Genomic DNA, 16,366 nt, shown 5'->3' with positions numbered 1-16,366 from the left:
TAGACGTGCCATTTGATGAAATAAGTTACAAATCTAACCCCAAAGACACAAGAAATAATATAAAGAGGTTGTCTTGCTTTTCACAACTTCTTTTTGGAAAGTTTCTGAAACTGAAGATTGTGATGTAGGTAAACGCGTGTTCCTCCCTGGCGTTTTTCCCCACGCTTCAATACAGTTTCAATAAATATAAAAAATAAGTAAATAAGCCATTTTCCATGTATTACTATGTAACTTACATATTTGTTACTATGTAACAACATATTTAACAGTCAATCAGGATCACAGTGTTTGTATTAACTGTTAATGAGGTTCAATATGATGTTTTCTAAACAGGTGTAGAAATAAACTGTTTTTAGTGACTCCAACAAGGTCAAAAACAAAAGAACCAACAGCACTTGAACAACATGAACACACTGCCTATAATTTGCGTGTGTGTGTGTGTGTGATTTAGACACACATGCAAGCCGCTTTCAGCCACATTTATTCCACTCACAACCACAGCCTCCACCACAGAGAGGAGTCACGTTCAAATGAGATTACCACAGCATTTGCATGTTCTGGCTTTCTCATTAAATCCAGCAGTAAAACTGAACCACCTTTACTTCTCCTCCTCCTCTTCCTTATCCTGGACCAACTGCGCATTAACGTTGTTCCATGATCCAGGTAGGGTTTTGATTAACCGAGAAAATAAGAAAAATGACCACCAGCCTCATTGTGATTTGCAGAATCTTTGTCGTTTCTGACTTGTAGAGCGTGCAGAGACATTTGATCCTGTTGTACTTTGGTCCAACAAACAGCTTCACATTTGCATTAAGACTTCATAGAAAAATGGTGGCAGTTAATCTGAATTTCTACGTTGCTGAATGAAAATAAAATAATGCTGAAAATTTAAAAAAAGGAAAATCAAATTTCTAACATTTTCTAGCCTCGTTTTTAAGTTGAGTATGCCCACGATTTGGACTTTACTGTCAATGTCGTCATGACAGCGAGAATTGTTATATAATCGTTGTCTTACTTGAACAATGTTTTATTAGAATGTCTGCTCTGAATGAATGCATTTAAACCTCAGTGTAAATCTCTCGTCTCTGCAGGTGCCACAACCAGATAGAGCTCTGTTCACCAAATCCCTGTCCTGGAGGTTTTGACTGCAGGATCACCGACGGCCTAATCCACTGTGATCCTCTGCCTCAGGTTTGTCAGAAGCCCACAATTGATGACTTTACATGTTGCGACCCACAGTTTGTTGAATTCAGTCTGTGTTGTGTCCCAGAAGGTAAATCCAATGATTGGCTATGTGGAGATCATGGAGATCAGTGCCAGTGTTCTTGGATTGCTCCTTCTGGTTGGCCTCTTTGTCTGCATCAGGAAACGTTACGTTCAGAATAAGAAGAAGAAGCCAGTGTGTGTTCAGGACTCCAACGGGTTAGTTCACTTCAGATGTTGTATTTTATTTTATTTTTTGTGTGCTTACAGCCATGGCACCTCACGGACATGTCATCAAATCTTGCTATAAAACTGATGGTTTTAAGTCAGTTTGATTCCCATGCAAACTTTCATTGAACAAAATATTTAGCTCAAAGGGCACACAGGAAGGTGTCAACCATCAAAGTCACCACGAGATGTTGTATTGAATGGTCTTAAGGGTTAATAGTTAACACTTTCTTTTAAAGAAGTGTTATCACATGTTGTATTATCACTGTCATCAATGACACTTAATTGTTTTCCTCTTCTTAACCTTACAGTTATCTCACGTCCAGTTTGGCCAAGAACCATAAAAATGACAACCACCACATCAACCCCATCGAAATGAACTCAATGGCCTGTCCCACCAACGACCTGGACCACACACCCTTCAGGTCTCTCCGCCCTCGCAGCCAGATAACCCTGTGCTCTCCCAAGACACAGGGTCCAGTTGTGTGCAGCGTGGCCCCCAACCTTCCTGCTAGGCCTCCGTCTAGTTCTGACAATGGCTCCATCAGAAAGAACCACTGGGACATGGACTATGAAGGTTCAATTTTTATTTATTTACATTTTCATTATTATTACACGGCCATATTGGTGTACCAATGGACAGTTCCAATTATGCAGGTCTAATCTGTGTAAGACATAATCTGCCACTTCTATAAGAGCCCACTGTGTTTAATCTCAGATTTCCCCTATTGTTTTTTTTAACAACAGGGTTTTTCTGTTTCCAACCTCTCTGTGTTTTCTCTCTCATCTTTCTCTTCTGGACAGTCCCCATTTTCCCCACCTGGTGTGGTGCATTTATTGTTTCCCACATCATGTAATGGATCAATACAGCGAGTCACACATCCACTACTATGTAATGCCATGTTCCAAAGATGTATGACGAGCAGCAGATCAGACATCAGTCATGCTCACGATCTCTAGACAATGTCATCGCAGCAGGTTGTTCATCTGCTTGATCTTATCAATGAGAACATTCTTGTACTTTGTCTCCAATTCATCCACACTATCATTAGGGACCTAACCCTGCACTCTGCTCCTGGATTGACCTCTGACTTAAAACCTAAATATTTGAACTTATTAGTCCCGTCAGGTGATCTTCCAAGAAAATGATCTTTACTGGAAACTTCAATTTATCACTAAATTCATAGAGAACATTCCGCAGAGGAAATCAATGTTTTTTAGCTCAACACCTCATTAGACAAACCTGACTATTAAGTCCTTAACGTATTACCCACCACTGGGAACAAGTAAGCAATCATAGACCCAAATGTCAGGTATTAGATCAAATCTGCCGTGCTGTGTACTTTACTCCAATCACCTCTTGTTGTTAACTGGTTGCTAGAACTGTTAGTAGCCGGACTAACAGAAGGAGTCAAGCCTGTAACTGCTGCCTGAGGATGATCATTTCACAGAAGAATATTAAATCTTCTGTTCCAAGATAAAGCACCTCTGACATTTGTAATCCATGTTGCTGCCCACGGCAACTCAGTTCTTTTTTTTTCTGCAGCAGCTCTTGTTCTTAACAAGTCACTGAACTGTGCAGAATGTGGAAACAGCAGGAGAAATTGCACCTCCTCATATATCTGTCCTATCTGGACAAAGAGATTTCGTGCTGCTGTCGAGGTTTTTCATGCTTTTCAGATAAATACATCAAATCAAATTCGAATCAAATCATATATCTTCTCTCCTATCTCCTCCGTATCCTCTTCCCTTCCTTCTATTCTTGTTATTTAAATGCCATCTACCTCTCTAACATCACTTGTCGCTAATCCCTTCATTTTGTTTTTGTCTTCATGCCGTCATGTGTCTCATTTTCTCTAAATCATGGTGTGAGCAGTTGGGAGTCTGTTTAGTATTCTCTGCTGCTTAGGTAGCAGCAACTGCCTTTCTCTGAAAACAAGCAGGAACAACTGTTGATATATATTTTTGTAGATCACCTCTCAGTTTTCTGGTAATCGTGAATCCCTGTGAGGCGTCATTCAAATTTAGGGGATTAGGCCTCAAGCACCTGTTGCTTTATTTCAGTACGGTATGTCAGTCAGTAAGTTTACTTCAAGGTCAAAGGTCTCCAAGACCAAGACCTCCTAAGGTAACTGTACATCTGGGTTACAGATACAGTAGTACATATTGTATCAGGTTTATTCAAATCGATCCAATATATTTACCTTCCCTTTTCCCCTTTCTTCTCAGTCTATCCTGCCGACCCTGACTACTACGGCCGTCCATCAGTCCAGGAGTTCCCTCAGTTTGACATTGTGGAGGACACGTACTCCAACTCCACCATGGACTCACGGAGGAACTCTCGATTCGGCGGCTTCCCATTCCCACTGGAACGCTGTGACCGCCGTGCACCTCTCCCACCGTGCTACAGCAATCAGAATCTGGACGAGTTCCTGGGTCCTGATGGTCAGCCACTCCCCAGCTCCCAGTGCCCTAACGAATACACGGCCATCAGCTACTACCCTACCCAGAAAACCCGCAGCCTTGACAGCGTCCAGGGTTACAAGAGACTTAGTATGCGTCTGAGCGTCGCCATGCCATCTTACGCCGAGCATCCCAGTACACCTCCGGCAACAAACCCCGCCCAGCCACAGACCAGACCGGTTGGATCCAACCCTCGTAACTACGACGGGTCAAGCATGGTGGGAAGTGATTATGGAAGCTGTGAAGAGGTGATGTTTTGAGGGTGGTACAAAATAAACTGTCCACGTTTCTACCAATCTCTGGCAGCTTTGTGATCGAGTCTCTGATGGACTTTGGAAAAAAAACAACAACAAATATGCAAAAAGGTTTGCGTTTCAGTGTGCACTTTTGTTACACTGGACGGGACCAGAGTATTTAAAGACTCGTTTGACACCTTAGCTGGAGACACCGAGAGGAATAGTATCTTGTGTGTCTCAGCTGAAACCACTTATTGTTAGATATGTGAATCGTGAACAGTGTTAAATACTTGACCATGTGTTGACTGTCAAAAAAAGTGGACAAACCATTTTTTTATTTCAAGAGCTTTTTTAAGTCAGAGCTTCACAGTCACTAGAACTGCTACATTTCAAATCATATTTTATGCACTGCTCCGCCTGTACAATTGTATGCACTGTATGATGTGAGTGAACGTAAATCGTGAGAAATACAATGTTTTTAGTACAGTCTGACATTTAATCCTCACTGCTGGTACGAAAGATGCCTGGGTAAGTTAAACCAAGAGGGAAGTCCAAGATACTTTACTAACAAGCCTTTAGTCTGAGGGGTGATCATGCTGTGCACGTCCCCCTGCTGTAGAACCACAGTAAGGCTTGTTCCCAGTGACATGTGAGAAAATGTTGATGAGTCTGTTTCTCATTAATTGTGTATAAAAAGAAGTGTTGGTTAACAGAAAATGACACCATAACTATCTCCATTGGTACTAATTTCATTGTCCTCTCATTCAGTTCTGATTTTAGACATAGAACAGATTATTTTTTAACTTAATTAGAAAAGAGGAGAAACACTTCCAAATTGTTTCTCTTCATTTTTATTTTTTACGTGATGCCTTTCTTGACCCAAATCAACCTGGGGTATTGGGACTAGGTGGTATGAAGCCTGCAGCCTCCTGGTGGCAGGCAGGTTTAATACACTAAATAAATGAGCTGTATGACCCTGCATAAAATTGTTACAATGCAAAATTACAAGTTAGTGATGTCACTGTAAAGTAGAGCTTCATTCGATTAAAACTGTCATATCAGTACATTCCTCCCGAATTGAACTCATGTGTCAGTTTACTGGCTGGTTTACTGCTGGTTTGTTGTTACTGTCTGTTACAATGGAGGGGGCTGGATCCTCAGAACTAAAACAAAGCGATTGGTACGATGATTATTGACCGTGGTGTTCATTGTGAAGTTGACGTGTGTGTATTTGTAAATTCTGTATATTCTTTTTACAGCTTCACCTTGTGGCTTGTTTATGTAGACAATGTGTTGAACTTGTTTGTTCGTGTGAGAACCTGTTTGTACATAAGTGTGGATCAAATGAACACAACGTGGAGTTTTTCACAGAAGTACAGAAATGTTAATGCAGCCAATTTTTAATGTGAGCACTTCGCACTAATGGGTTTCCTTTGGTCTGAAACTGCTTGTGCTGAATGTTTGTATGTATAAATATATATAAAGTGAATGTGTTTCCTGAACAAGATTTTTGCTTAAACAGCAGTTTCACTGTCCGAGGGTGAAAAAAATAAATTGTGGCTGAGTAAATGTAACACTACATTTAAGACTACAAAAACCACTATATGTGTGGTTATTACTTTTTAAACAAAAGATGAAATTGTTAATGTAATATTTTTACATATCATACCACTGTTAGCAGAGGTCAAGAGTACGTAGCCAGGATTATGATTCGAAAAATGTATTCAGAATTTCATCAGACTTCACTAAAAGCCATCCATTGGTTTTCTTTATTCTGAAAATTTTAGAATTGAAGAAGTAAACCCAGCATCAATCAAAACATGTTCCATGTGTGATCAATTATATTTTTCCTCCAACTGAAGAAAATATGCATTTAAACTCATTATTAAATTCTCATTTTAATTAAACATTATCCTTGTTGACGATGTTGCTATTGTGTAGATGTAGAATGGGTCCGTGTTTGTATTTTTATTTTGCAGATATTCTTATGAACTGTGACTGTGTACAGTCGGGTGTGTTGTTGTTGTGCAGAGAATGACTTTACTTTAATGTCTGTCATCCGTCGTTCTTTTATAAAGTTTTATTTTTGTATAAATCGCCCTTCCTTCAGCCGTCGTCGCCCGAGTTTCGCCTCTGTTTTTTCCTCTGTCAGAGATTTTATTTAGATGCCATTGTTCTGCTGTTTGTTTTGAATAATGTAAAGAGAGAATATGAATAAAGATATTATCTTCTATCAACGGCAACAAACAAGACTTTGTGGAGCTTTGTTGAAATAAGATGTGATGAAAATAGTCTACAGTGACTGTGTCTTGAGAGAGAAAAAAACGTTAGCGCAGCTTCCGACATGGATTAGAGTTATCTAAATGAAATGATTGGGATTTGAATGCAACACACCAGACAGTCAGATCAGTCAGCGTTTGATGATCCGACAATGGTTTTAACTCTGGCTTGATCAAAAGCTGGCATATGGGCAAGTGTGAACAAACGGCTCATAATTTATTGGCTGAACGAAGTTTTAAAATCCATTTTTATTTTCTTTTAATTTATTTATCAACAGTCAGTAAACAACTGTTTATCCAGCCAAAGTAAAACATTAATGTAACTACAACAATCCTTAAATCAGGAGTCTCAAACTACTGTGGGAATTTCTAATTATGGTTATGATTATGAAAGAATTATGGAGACACTTTCTGTGCATTTTCATGCGTGTTTAGTTTTTGTTAACATATGCTAAACGGAAAATAAATTAAAGCTGCCACATATTGTCTGCTGCTTTCATGCTGTTTGATGAGAATGTGAATTTAACAGGCTATAATGTAAAGACAGTGGGAACTTCATTTCTTAATTTTTCATCCCTGCAGTTCTCCCCTGTACAGTTCCAGCATACTAATGCAAAGGAAATGAATCATGTCTGTAATTATTGAAGCACTTGGTATGTTAAGATATGCACACAGAGTTCTCTGTTCACACACACATATTGTACTCCATACAGTGTATACACACACGTACATCCTTTCCCTGCAACTTTCCATCAAACAAGACAAAGACAAATCGTCAATCAAGGAAAAAGGGGGCATGGAGGTTCTGTCCACACTGTATACATTACATTTATACAAGGGATGTCCGATAACATTGGCCGACCGATATTATTGGCTCGATATAAGCATAATTATGTAATACCTGTAAGAATATCGGTTTTTCCTCCATTAATGAAAATCTGATAACGCAATGCCTGGGTTTCACCAAATGATGTGTGGCCTGAAAATAGTTTTGGAGATAAACGGCTGTGTATTATAGTAAAAGTCACTAGATGGCAGCACAGTGGCTCAATGAACTGATCTATTTTAAAAATCAGTGTATGCAGAATGCTGGTGTCAGCAACTCATGCAGTGGTTTGCAAAATACATAAATATTACCAGGCCTACATCGGTATCAGTTGATATCGGATTTGTTTGGACAAAATGTTAATATCCGACATTCCTACATTAAACAGCAGTCTGTAAACTGTTTTGTCTTCAAGACCAATAAAGGCAAGTTTTTCAAACCCATTGCATTTTCAAAGTTTCTTTTCCAGATTTCTTCATTTCAGGACAGACGCATTATCACCTGATTAGCAGCAGAATAGGTAAAGCATATGTAAAGCTTTAGGGTTTGAATTAAAGATTACAAATGAATTGTTTCCAATAAATAATGAGTTTAGTTTTTTAGAAAAAAGTCACAGGTATAAAAAATACCTTTTGGTGCAATTTGGAATTATGTTCCATTTTTTCATTATTAGTTTATTTTGTCTTAATGATGTGCTGTCTCACATCATTATCGTCGCTAATTAAACAGCTCTGAAACACAAAGTGACCTCCACTGATTTATTCAATTTTTTTGCTTTAATTTGCCACTGATATGTTTATGCATGTGCCTGCATGTAAAATGCATGCGATAGTTAGCATGCAACCCACAGTTTATTCAATTTTTACATTATAAAAGGTTAACAGGTCAAAATATTTGCTATATATTCTGATGTGTGTGTGTGTGTTTGTGTTAGGGAGAGGTGAAAAAGAAAACAAAAAATTGGTTGGACAGAAAAACAAAAATAATAGACAATTGTTTGATTTAAAACCTTGGCACTAGCTCATTTTCTAGCTAGATTTGATAGAGTTACTGCGACACGCACCTACTGTTGAGACATTAACAACTATGCCACATTTCTAAACACTTTCAGCAACATAAGCAGGAAATACAAAGTATCAGTTTCTGCATAATAAAATTAAAAACTGTCACCAAAGATATTATACTGTTAGTGGCTTAAACTGCTTTTTTGTCAGGATGGAAACATTGGATTTTCCCTGATGTCAAATCAACTGCTTAATTCTACCAGAATAAAAAAGTAAATATTTTCTAAACCACAGTTGCATTATGCAGTGTTTCTTCTCTTCTGTTCATTGTCTCGTGTGTCATGGACTACTTTCAAATGTACACTTTTCAGTTCACACCTGAAAAAAACCTCTATGCCCCCCAGAAAAGCACTAATGTAGTCCATATGGCTCTGCAGAGGTACTTATATGATGATGTATAGGTATTAGATGATGGACCCTCTGGAATTTCATGTGTCCACGTGTCCGTTCATCACAACAGCAATTTCCACTTATATGTTTTGACTGTCGGCAGCACAAGGCTGAGAGGACAAGGAGGTGGAAAGGTCAATAGTAAACCATTTCCCATCTCTGCAGTGCTCACACCAAGCTAAAAGAGATCCTTGGAAAAATAGTAAAAAAAAAAATAAAACCCACATGCCTCTTTGTTGAGCACGTGCAGGTGAAAATAACAGTTGATTTACTGCAGCATTATGGACCTGAATAACAGGAGGAATCAATAAGAAGATAATGAAAGGGCAGCCTATTTTTCCCCTTTGAAAAAAGAACATTAAAGCCACAAAAAGTACGCCCCTTAAAAAAAAAAAACAACGACAAAACCCCCCCCCCCCAAAAAAAGTGTGTCTGTGACAGTACACAAACTTATTTAGTTGAATGGTGAGTGAATAACAGATCTTATATTAGAAACTAATGAAGATTTTTAGTCCTGATAATGTTTGCATGGTGAAAACTTGAAAAGGACCAGAAAAGAGTTGATAAGGATGAAACAAGGACCCACATCAATATACTGTATTGAAGGAATTCCTCATTCACAGACGGTTCTCATTTGAGCCCCTTAAGTGAGAACCGAAAGGGGACAGACAGGGGACAAACTACTCAGTGCTAGATTAACAGGAAAACAGGAAAGTAAGTATTCATCCGAGGTGTCCCTGTTGGCATTGTGGTAACTTATATGAAGGCTGTCAGAAGGTAGATGGAGAAACTGCCAGCTGTGGTTATATGGCCATTTGGAACAAGAAGGTTGGTCAGGGTTTTGTCAGTGGAATTCAGACAAAACAGGGAGTGCTGAGGGGGGAGCTGGAGCATCATTTGGACATGTCAGGCATGCTCACCATTGGTCCTGAAGAAAATCAAAAGACTTCTCCCTACTGGTGCACCAGGCCACTTTGTTGGACACTTGCTCACAAAGGGTACCAATTGGCCACAGTGCATACAGAGATTGTCCATTAAGCTGCTCTGCCGGTCCTTGTGGCTCAGAGACATGCGATCTACCTTGATGGGTTCACAGGATTCTCCTGAAGCCAGAGGCGCTGACACCAGAACATGTTGGAATTCTGGGAATTAAGGGACTGTGGATGATTCCCTGCACCACTGTCTTTATCTTGTTTGCAGTTAGGTATTCTAAGGTCATTGGTCAATGGTCATGGGAAACCAACTCCTCCTTTTGCAGGGGTCTAAACCACACAGGAAGGCATCACACTTCCTGATTCAAGTTGTGGGCCTGGGTAGGATTCTAAACTCGATGTCATAGCCAGGAAAAGTTCTGGGCCTCTGGCTAACCTCTAATACACTTGCGAAGTCTCATCAAAAGGTAGGGTTAACAGAAGATTTTTCCTGTACCTGGGAGAACCCCTAAGGGTGGAGGCAGTCCCACTCCAATGAGGTGGTTATACCACTTGGCTGCCTCACTGGAAAAGGTGTTGGGTTGGAGTGCAAAACGATTTGTGTAACTGGCAAAAACAAAAAAAAGCATGGCAGTCAGGGTTACCTACAGAACATTTCAGTACCCCCACCCCTTGGGAAAATGAGTCCTTGGAAAAGTGGAGTGGGCAGAGGTAGAGCTAAAAAAAAATAAATAGACAGAGCACACAGGGAAGGGAACTGACTGGGATCAGGCTAACAACAATTGATGGACCAGCATTTATTTGTTTCTGCAACACGATAGCCATGTAGAGAAGATCTAGGCAAGACTGGAAGGACTCTGTCTGATCCTAATTAGTGTTGTTTGGATACGCCCGTCCATCTGACTGGTTAGGTAAATAAGACCTAAAGTACTTCAAAATTACCTTTCTAAGTTGAAAGATCATCGGTCATGGAAGACAACTCCCAACTCCTACTTAACAAGGGGTCTAAACCTTGCTAACCTCTAACAGATCCCTTACAAAGTCGAATCAAAATGTGGGGCTAACAAAAGATATTTCGGAGTACCTGGGAGATCCCCTAAAAGGTGAGACAGGCTGGGGTTTAGCAGTCCCACTCTAGTGAGGTTGTTGTTGCACTTTGGCTACCTCACTGGAAAAGGTACTGTGGTACCCCCAATCTTGTTTCAAAAATGGGTCCTATGAAGAAGCAAGGGTGGAAGCAGAGCAGACTGAACACCGATACAAAGGCACTGATTGGGCCCTGGCACACAACAGCTGATGGACCAGCATTTCTTTGTTCCTGCAGTGCGGCAGCCATGCAGAGAACAGTTGAGGGCAGAGAGGCAAGACTGGAAGGACTCTGTCTGATCCTAAATAGTGTGTGCTTGTTTAATTATGCCTGCCTATCTGACTGGTTAGGTTAATAAGAGCTAAAGAAAGTTCAAATTTCCCTTCTTAGGAGTAAGATCAATGGTCATGGTCCTCCTTTAGTATGGGTGTAAACCGCACAGGAAGGCAATACGTCTTACTGGTCTTACTGATTTAATGTATTCTACCTTATTAGCAGGATTCTAAAATCAATGTCATAGTCACAAAAAGTCCGGGACCTTTAATAGACCGCCTGAGACGTTTGTTCAAATGGTGGGGTTAACAAGATGTTTTAGAGTACCTGGGAGATCCCCTGAATGCAGAGACAGACTGGCATTTTGCAATATCACTCTAGTGAGGTGGTTATGGCTGTCTCATTTGAAAAGGTGTTGGGTTGAAGGACAAAAATAATATCATGTAAGTGGTAGAAGGGAACTGCGGCAGTCAGGGTCACCTATGTAACGCTCTGTGACCCCCAGTCTTGTTGTCTCAAGACAAAATGACTTAATTCAGAACAGGGAAAAACTAATCGGTGCTAAAGTAACTGTTAGACGGTCCCTAAACTGACGCGGATCTCCTATGGGCGGCGCAGATGCGTCAGTGTGACAGGGATTCCTTTTAGCCAGCGTCTGAGTTCCGCCGCTTTATAAAAAGGTCTTAGGGGCTAGACGGTTGGTAGGAGCGTTAGGGAAGTATATACAGCTTTGCCAGCTAACCACCAGCCCACGGAGGGCAACGTGTCCGCCGAAGCGCAGCGTTAAAATGATCACTGGGCGAGATATGGACTTGGGAACAAACCAAAACAACCACAGACATATAACAATTCAAAAGCAAATACAATTCATGAGAGCAACATCATGCACGGACAACAGACAAGACGATCTGACACTGCGTGTGGTGTGAGTGAGACCTATATAGTGAGCAGGTAATCAGCGGCAGCTGGTGGAAGCAGGTGATGATGACGCTGATTAGCTGGCGGAGTTCGTCACAAGTGGGATTAATTATGTCTCAGTCCCCTGTTGTATGTCGTTTTAAGTACAACATAAAGTCAAACAACCATTTACACTCGCACTAATGCCTTTGTTTAGTTGGTATGCTCTAGTTAATGTTGATGAACTGCTGAAATAAAGTGCTGCAGAAGAATGTGCTCCAGAAAGAACATGCAATCTCACATATTTTTAATTAGTAATGCAAGAGCACAAAACACTTCTTATCATAAAATCATTGCTAAGACCAGCAGATATGTCCCTCACCAATTTACTTACGTCCATGTACAGCTTCATCCATTTCTTATAAATGTTCCATGCCTCATGTTATCTCTATATCACTAAAGGGTTAATGACTGGGTCTTAGGCACCTGTGCAATGAAATCAATACTGAGATTTATTTTTGTTAAAAGGGAGCATATGTGATTTCAAAATGTTTTGCTTTATTTTTGTTTTCATTCAGATAAACACAGTATAACTAGTTATTAGTTGTGTATACCTAACACACCCCAGTGTTCATTGGGAAAAGTCAATCTTGGCAAATCTCACGTGAATTTGGGCTGCACATATAAAAATGGACTTGAATGTATTTTCCAGATTTTTAATGTTTCTTGTCAAAACTGGCACTTGTTTTCAAGCCTGCAGTCCAACAAATGTGGAGCAGTAGAGAACTTAAGAGTACATGAGCTTTGATTCAACTGCCTTCATGGATGTTGATGGGTTTTTTAATATAGTTTACAGACCTGAAAGCTTTCTCTGAATACTCTCTTGAGCTGTGGGGCTTGGATTCGATTTTACTACTCTTCAACTTTTTATGTGAGATGGTGGTCTGACTTATAAAGTTCTTACGATGTGCACAAGTCTGAACGTGACCTGAAAATAGACATAGTTATAGGTGACGCACGAGATGCAGAGAGATGTGATATTGATTAAAAAAAAAACTAACAAATGTCTGTGTGTCTCTATGGCCCTTCTTGAACAAAAGGCTTCTCTTTGTAACTGTATAAGCAGCGGTATGTGAGAATTTTATTTTTTATTTTTCATTAAAATCGGTGCTTGTCTAAACACTGTGGTAAAGAATAACACTTTAATTGGAATGTCTAAATGGAATTTAGTCTATAATGTGTTCATGACACATTATTGAGATTAGTTTGCAGTATCCATGCCGACATGGATGCCTGCATGTCCACTGGGTGACATTATATTCGGTGTGTGTGTATGTGAGGTTCAAACACCAACAAAGTGCATGTGAGATGAACAGGGGGTGGGGTGAACATTTGCTGCATTTGGATAATAATCCAAAGACTTGGTGAACGTCTTGTTTGATGTGGAAATAAATTATTTAAATTCTCAGGGTACCATCTTGTGTTTTTACTCCACGCTTCCCTCATCCTCTACTCTCTCTCTCTCTCTCTCTCTCTCTCTCTCTTCATGTTCCAGACCCATGCTGCTAATGTAGATCCAGATGTTTATAGTTGGACACTCTACCTGATCAGAACTTTATCCCTACCACAGGTTTAACCATTTCATTCAAACACCAACTAAATGTCTAAATATCTAAATGTTATTTTCTTTTGCCAGAGCCTCAAAAAATAACCACATCATGTAGTGACATATCTATGTAGTGACAGACCACTTTAGTGACCCATTAAATGTGATTGACTGACTGACAATGAGTTTTTTTTTTTTTTTTTTTTTTTTTTTGTGTGTCAGATTTTAGGGGCAAATTAACATTTTTTGACTTGTTAAAATAAGACTATAATCCCACGCTGGGAAAATTCAGTACTCTCCAGTGAAAGACCTGATAAGGAGGAGAGATAGATAGATAGAGAGACAGAGAGAAGAGAGAGAAGTGCAAATATTACCTCGACCTCTGGCCAGATAAGTGTCCTACTATGGAAATAAAAAAGTCCTTAGAACGAGAAAGGAGGGAGGGGAAGTTCTAGGAAGGCAAAGATGCAAAGAGGAGGATGCGAGAGAAGGAGAGGAGGAGGAGGAACCAGTGTGGGTTGATATAAGGCGCGTAAATGAAACCGGCCGCAGCTCAAACTGAATGAGGCGAGAACCACATGAATCGCGAGGCGGATTTTGTGAATGAAACCTCGGATGCAATTCACAGAATCAATTCCAGACGCTCAAATCTTCCTACAGTGAACGGAAACAGATCAGGACCGGGACACGATGCGTTTTCAGTCTCTAACCACGGTCTCTTGAAGATGATCCAAAAACAGAGTGCCGCCAATCGTTTCGTTTAGTAGGAATAAAAGGAGAAAAACAAGACTGTACAGAAATAAAAAGAAGAAATGTCCGGTTTTAAACCTCCAGCGAATGAAGGATCCGTTATGGTGCCATGGCGCGCAGCGATGCGCACAGTAACTCCTCTGTGCGCTCTGTCCTGAGCGTCCGTGCCTGTGCGTAATGATACATGGAGCGACAATCCGCGTCCAACACCCGATGCGACTCGTCGACCCGCGGCACTTGGCACAACTGATGTCCCTGGAGGACCAGGAGCCCACCATCGCCATGGTGGGTGGGATCATTGGCCCGCGCAACGCCACGCCGGCATCTGCAGCGGCAGTGGGGACGGAGCAGGAAGGACCCCCGGGTGAGGAGCACCAATCCTTCCCTTGGGTGGTGACTCTTCTGGCCAGTGTCCTGATCACGACCATCGTGGTGGATGTTATCGGGAACCTGCTGGTCATCGTGTCCGTGTTTAGGAACAAGAAGCTCAGGAAAGCAGGTATGTCACTTTGACTTTAGGAGTGAGTTGATCAAATGTCAAATGTCACTCCCAGTTCCTCAGTTTCCTGCTGTTATAATAATAATAATAATAATGATACATTTATTAACAATATAAAAGTGAGCTTAAACCGGCAGGAGTTTTCTTAAGGAAAGGGCACCACACTAGTGATTTTTGGTTTAATAACCATAAGCTTCACGTGTAAAAAAATCAATTCCAACCATAACTCCTGCAGGTCACACACTGCACTAATTTTGGTTGCAGATCAGCTCTGTTAGAATACATACTTTAAACTGTGAATTCTAAGGAAATGATTGCTTTGTTTGTTTGTTTTTATAATCCTCAAAACTTTTTATTGTAAGATATGCCGTTTAGGTTGAAATGTTCAAAAGGTTGACGTACAGAGGTACATTACCACCAGTCTGAAAAAGCAAGACAACATGTTTATGTTCAGTCAAAGAGGGGAGAAAAACAGGGGATTCCGTGCCAAAAGGATTGGATTTGTAAACTGTTTTTTATGGACAAGGCTGTCCCCTGACTAAACAAAGCCCTGTTTTGTAGACTCATGGTAGGTAGGGACACAATGTCCACCTAAAATGTAAAAGTACAGATGAAGACGACGAACCTGTCCTGAATGTAGCTTGTGAATATCTCTTTTTTCAAACAGCTCCTGTAGTTCCTGTTCATATTTATTTGTCAGATTGAAGTGATTCCACTGCTTTATTTTGCACTATAGAACATTGAAGGACACTGTTGTTGATACACTGCCCATAAAAAAATACAGCAGACAATGTGCGTCACTGTTGTAACTGTTTGACTGCAGTCAAGGACCAGACAGTTTTATCCCTGTCCCTGTATATTCTTCTCCCATGAATCTCGATGAAGGACTGTTATGTGACTTGGACTGCTGTGCAGTGCCTGTGCATAAGTAACAGCAGCACTCAGGAGCCCTCAAACGTACAGAAAAAAAAACAATCTAACTAATTCTAATTGTTACCTCTGGCTCTGATACATGTCCCCACTGAAGCATCTCTCACAGAAAAGATGGCAATAAAAGCACTTAGCAAAGTTCCCTCTTTTCACTCTCAGGATAATAGGTGTAATGATCAACTGTTTTTGTTGTATGTATGAAGCAATGGTGCTTCAACTTCCCAGGAAATTTCAATATTAATAAGATTTGAAGAATCACCATTCACCATCACCAGCTTTACCACAAACACTGTTAATGTCAAAGCTTTTATTTTCTGAGACAGGCCAAACTGTTTGGACAGTCAAACCCATGCAGACAGAACCATACAATGCCAACATTCTTTAACCATAATATGAGGATAATTTGATGGTGTGAGCAGTCCGCACATATACTGTATTGATTATGTCAATACAGCTGGAATTGGAGTCTCTGACAGGTTATGTTAAAGATCAGATAAGTTAAAACTGTTATCAGGTTAGGTTAAATCACGTGGAATATGTTTTTTATTTATAAACATTTAAAGATTATTCATTATTATTATTTTCTTCCAGCCTTTTATTACAGTCACATCAACATATTTCTCCAGTAAACCCATATAACTGCATGTCAGAGTTGAGAAGGAGGGAATGGATCAGCACAGAAGAAGAGAGACGCTGTTGAAAG

General features: G+C 40.2%; 2 protein-coding genes across 3 annotated transcripts in view; both read left to right on the top strand.

Annotated features, from left to right (window-relative positions):
• Positions 1-6,373, top strand: part of fat2 (FAT atypical cadherin 2) — a 66,505-nt gene extending 60,132 nt beyond the window's left edge. The window contains exons 26-29 of one of the 2 annotated variants that reach the window (XM_008327192.3): positions 1,092-1,191; positions 1,271-1,422; positions 1,743-2,008; positions 3,661-6,373. In XM_008327192.3, coding sequence (XP_008325414.2) covers positions 1,092-1,191; positions 1,271-1,422; positions 1,743-2,008; positions 3,661-4,154 — 1,012 coding nt within the window. In that variant the 3' untranslated portion in view covers positions 4,155-6,373. The remainder of the gene's footprint in view (positions 1-1,091; positions 1,192-1,270; positions 1,423-1,742; positions 2,009-3,660) is intronic. The other variant, XM_008327193.3, reaches the window with a different exon arrangement.
• Positions 6,374-14,304: 7,931 nt separating this feature from the next.
• The window catches only part of mtnr1al (melatonin receptor type 1A like), a 12,359-nt gene continuing 10,297 nt past the window's right edge, over positions 14,305-16,366 (top strand). Inside the window, exon 1 of the mRNA XM_008327191.2 lies at positions 14,305-14,733. Within this exon, the coding sequence (XP_008325413.1) occupies positions 14,412-14,733 (322 nt within the window). The 5' untranslated portion in view covers positions 14,305-14,411. The remainder of the gene's footprint in view (positions 14,734-16,366) is intronic.

The sequence above is a fragment of the Cynoglossus semilaevis genome, chromosome 15, assembly GCF_000523025.1.
Source record: "Cynoglossus semilaevis isolate Cse_v1.0 chromosome 15, Cse_v1.0, whole genome shotgun sequence".
NCBI classification, from domain to species: Eukaryota; Metazoa; Chordata; class Actinopteri; order Pleuronectiformes; family Cynoglossidae; genus Cynoglossus; species Cynoglossus semilaevis.
The sequence above is the reverse complement of the archived record's forward strand: the minus strand, read 5'-3'. Positions and strand labels throughout refer to the sequence as shown.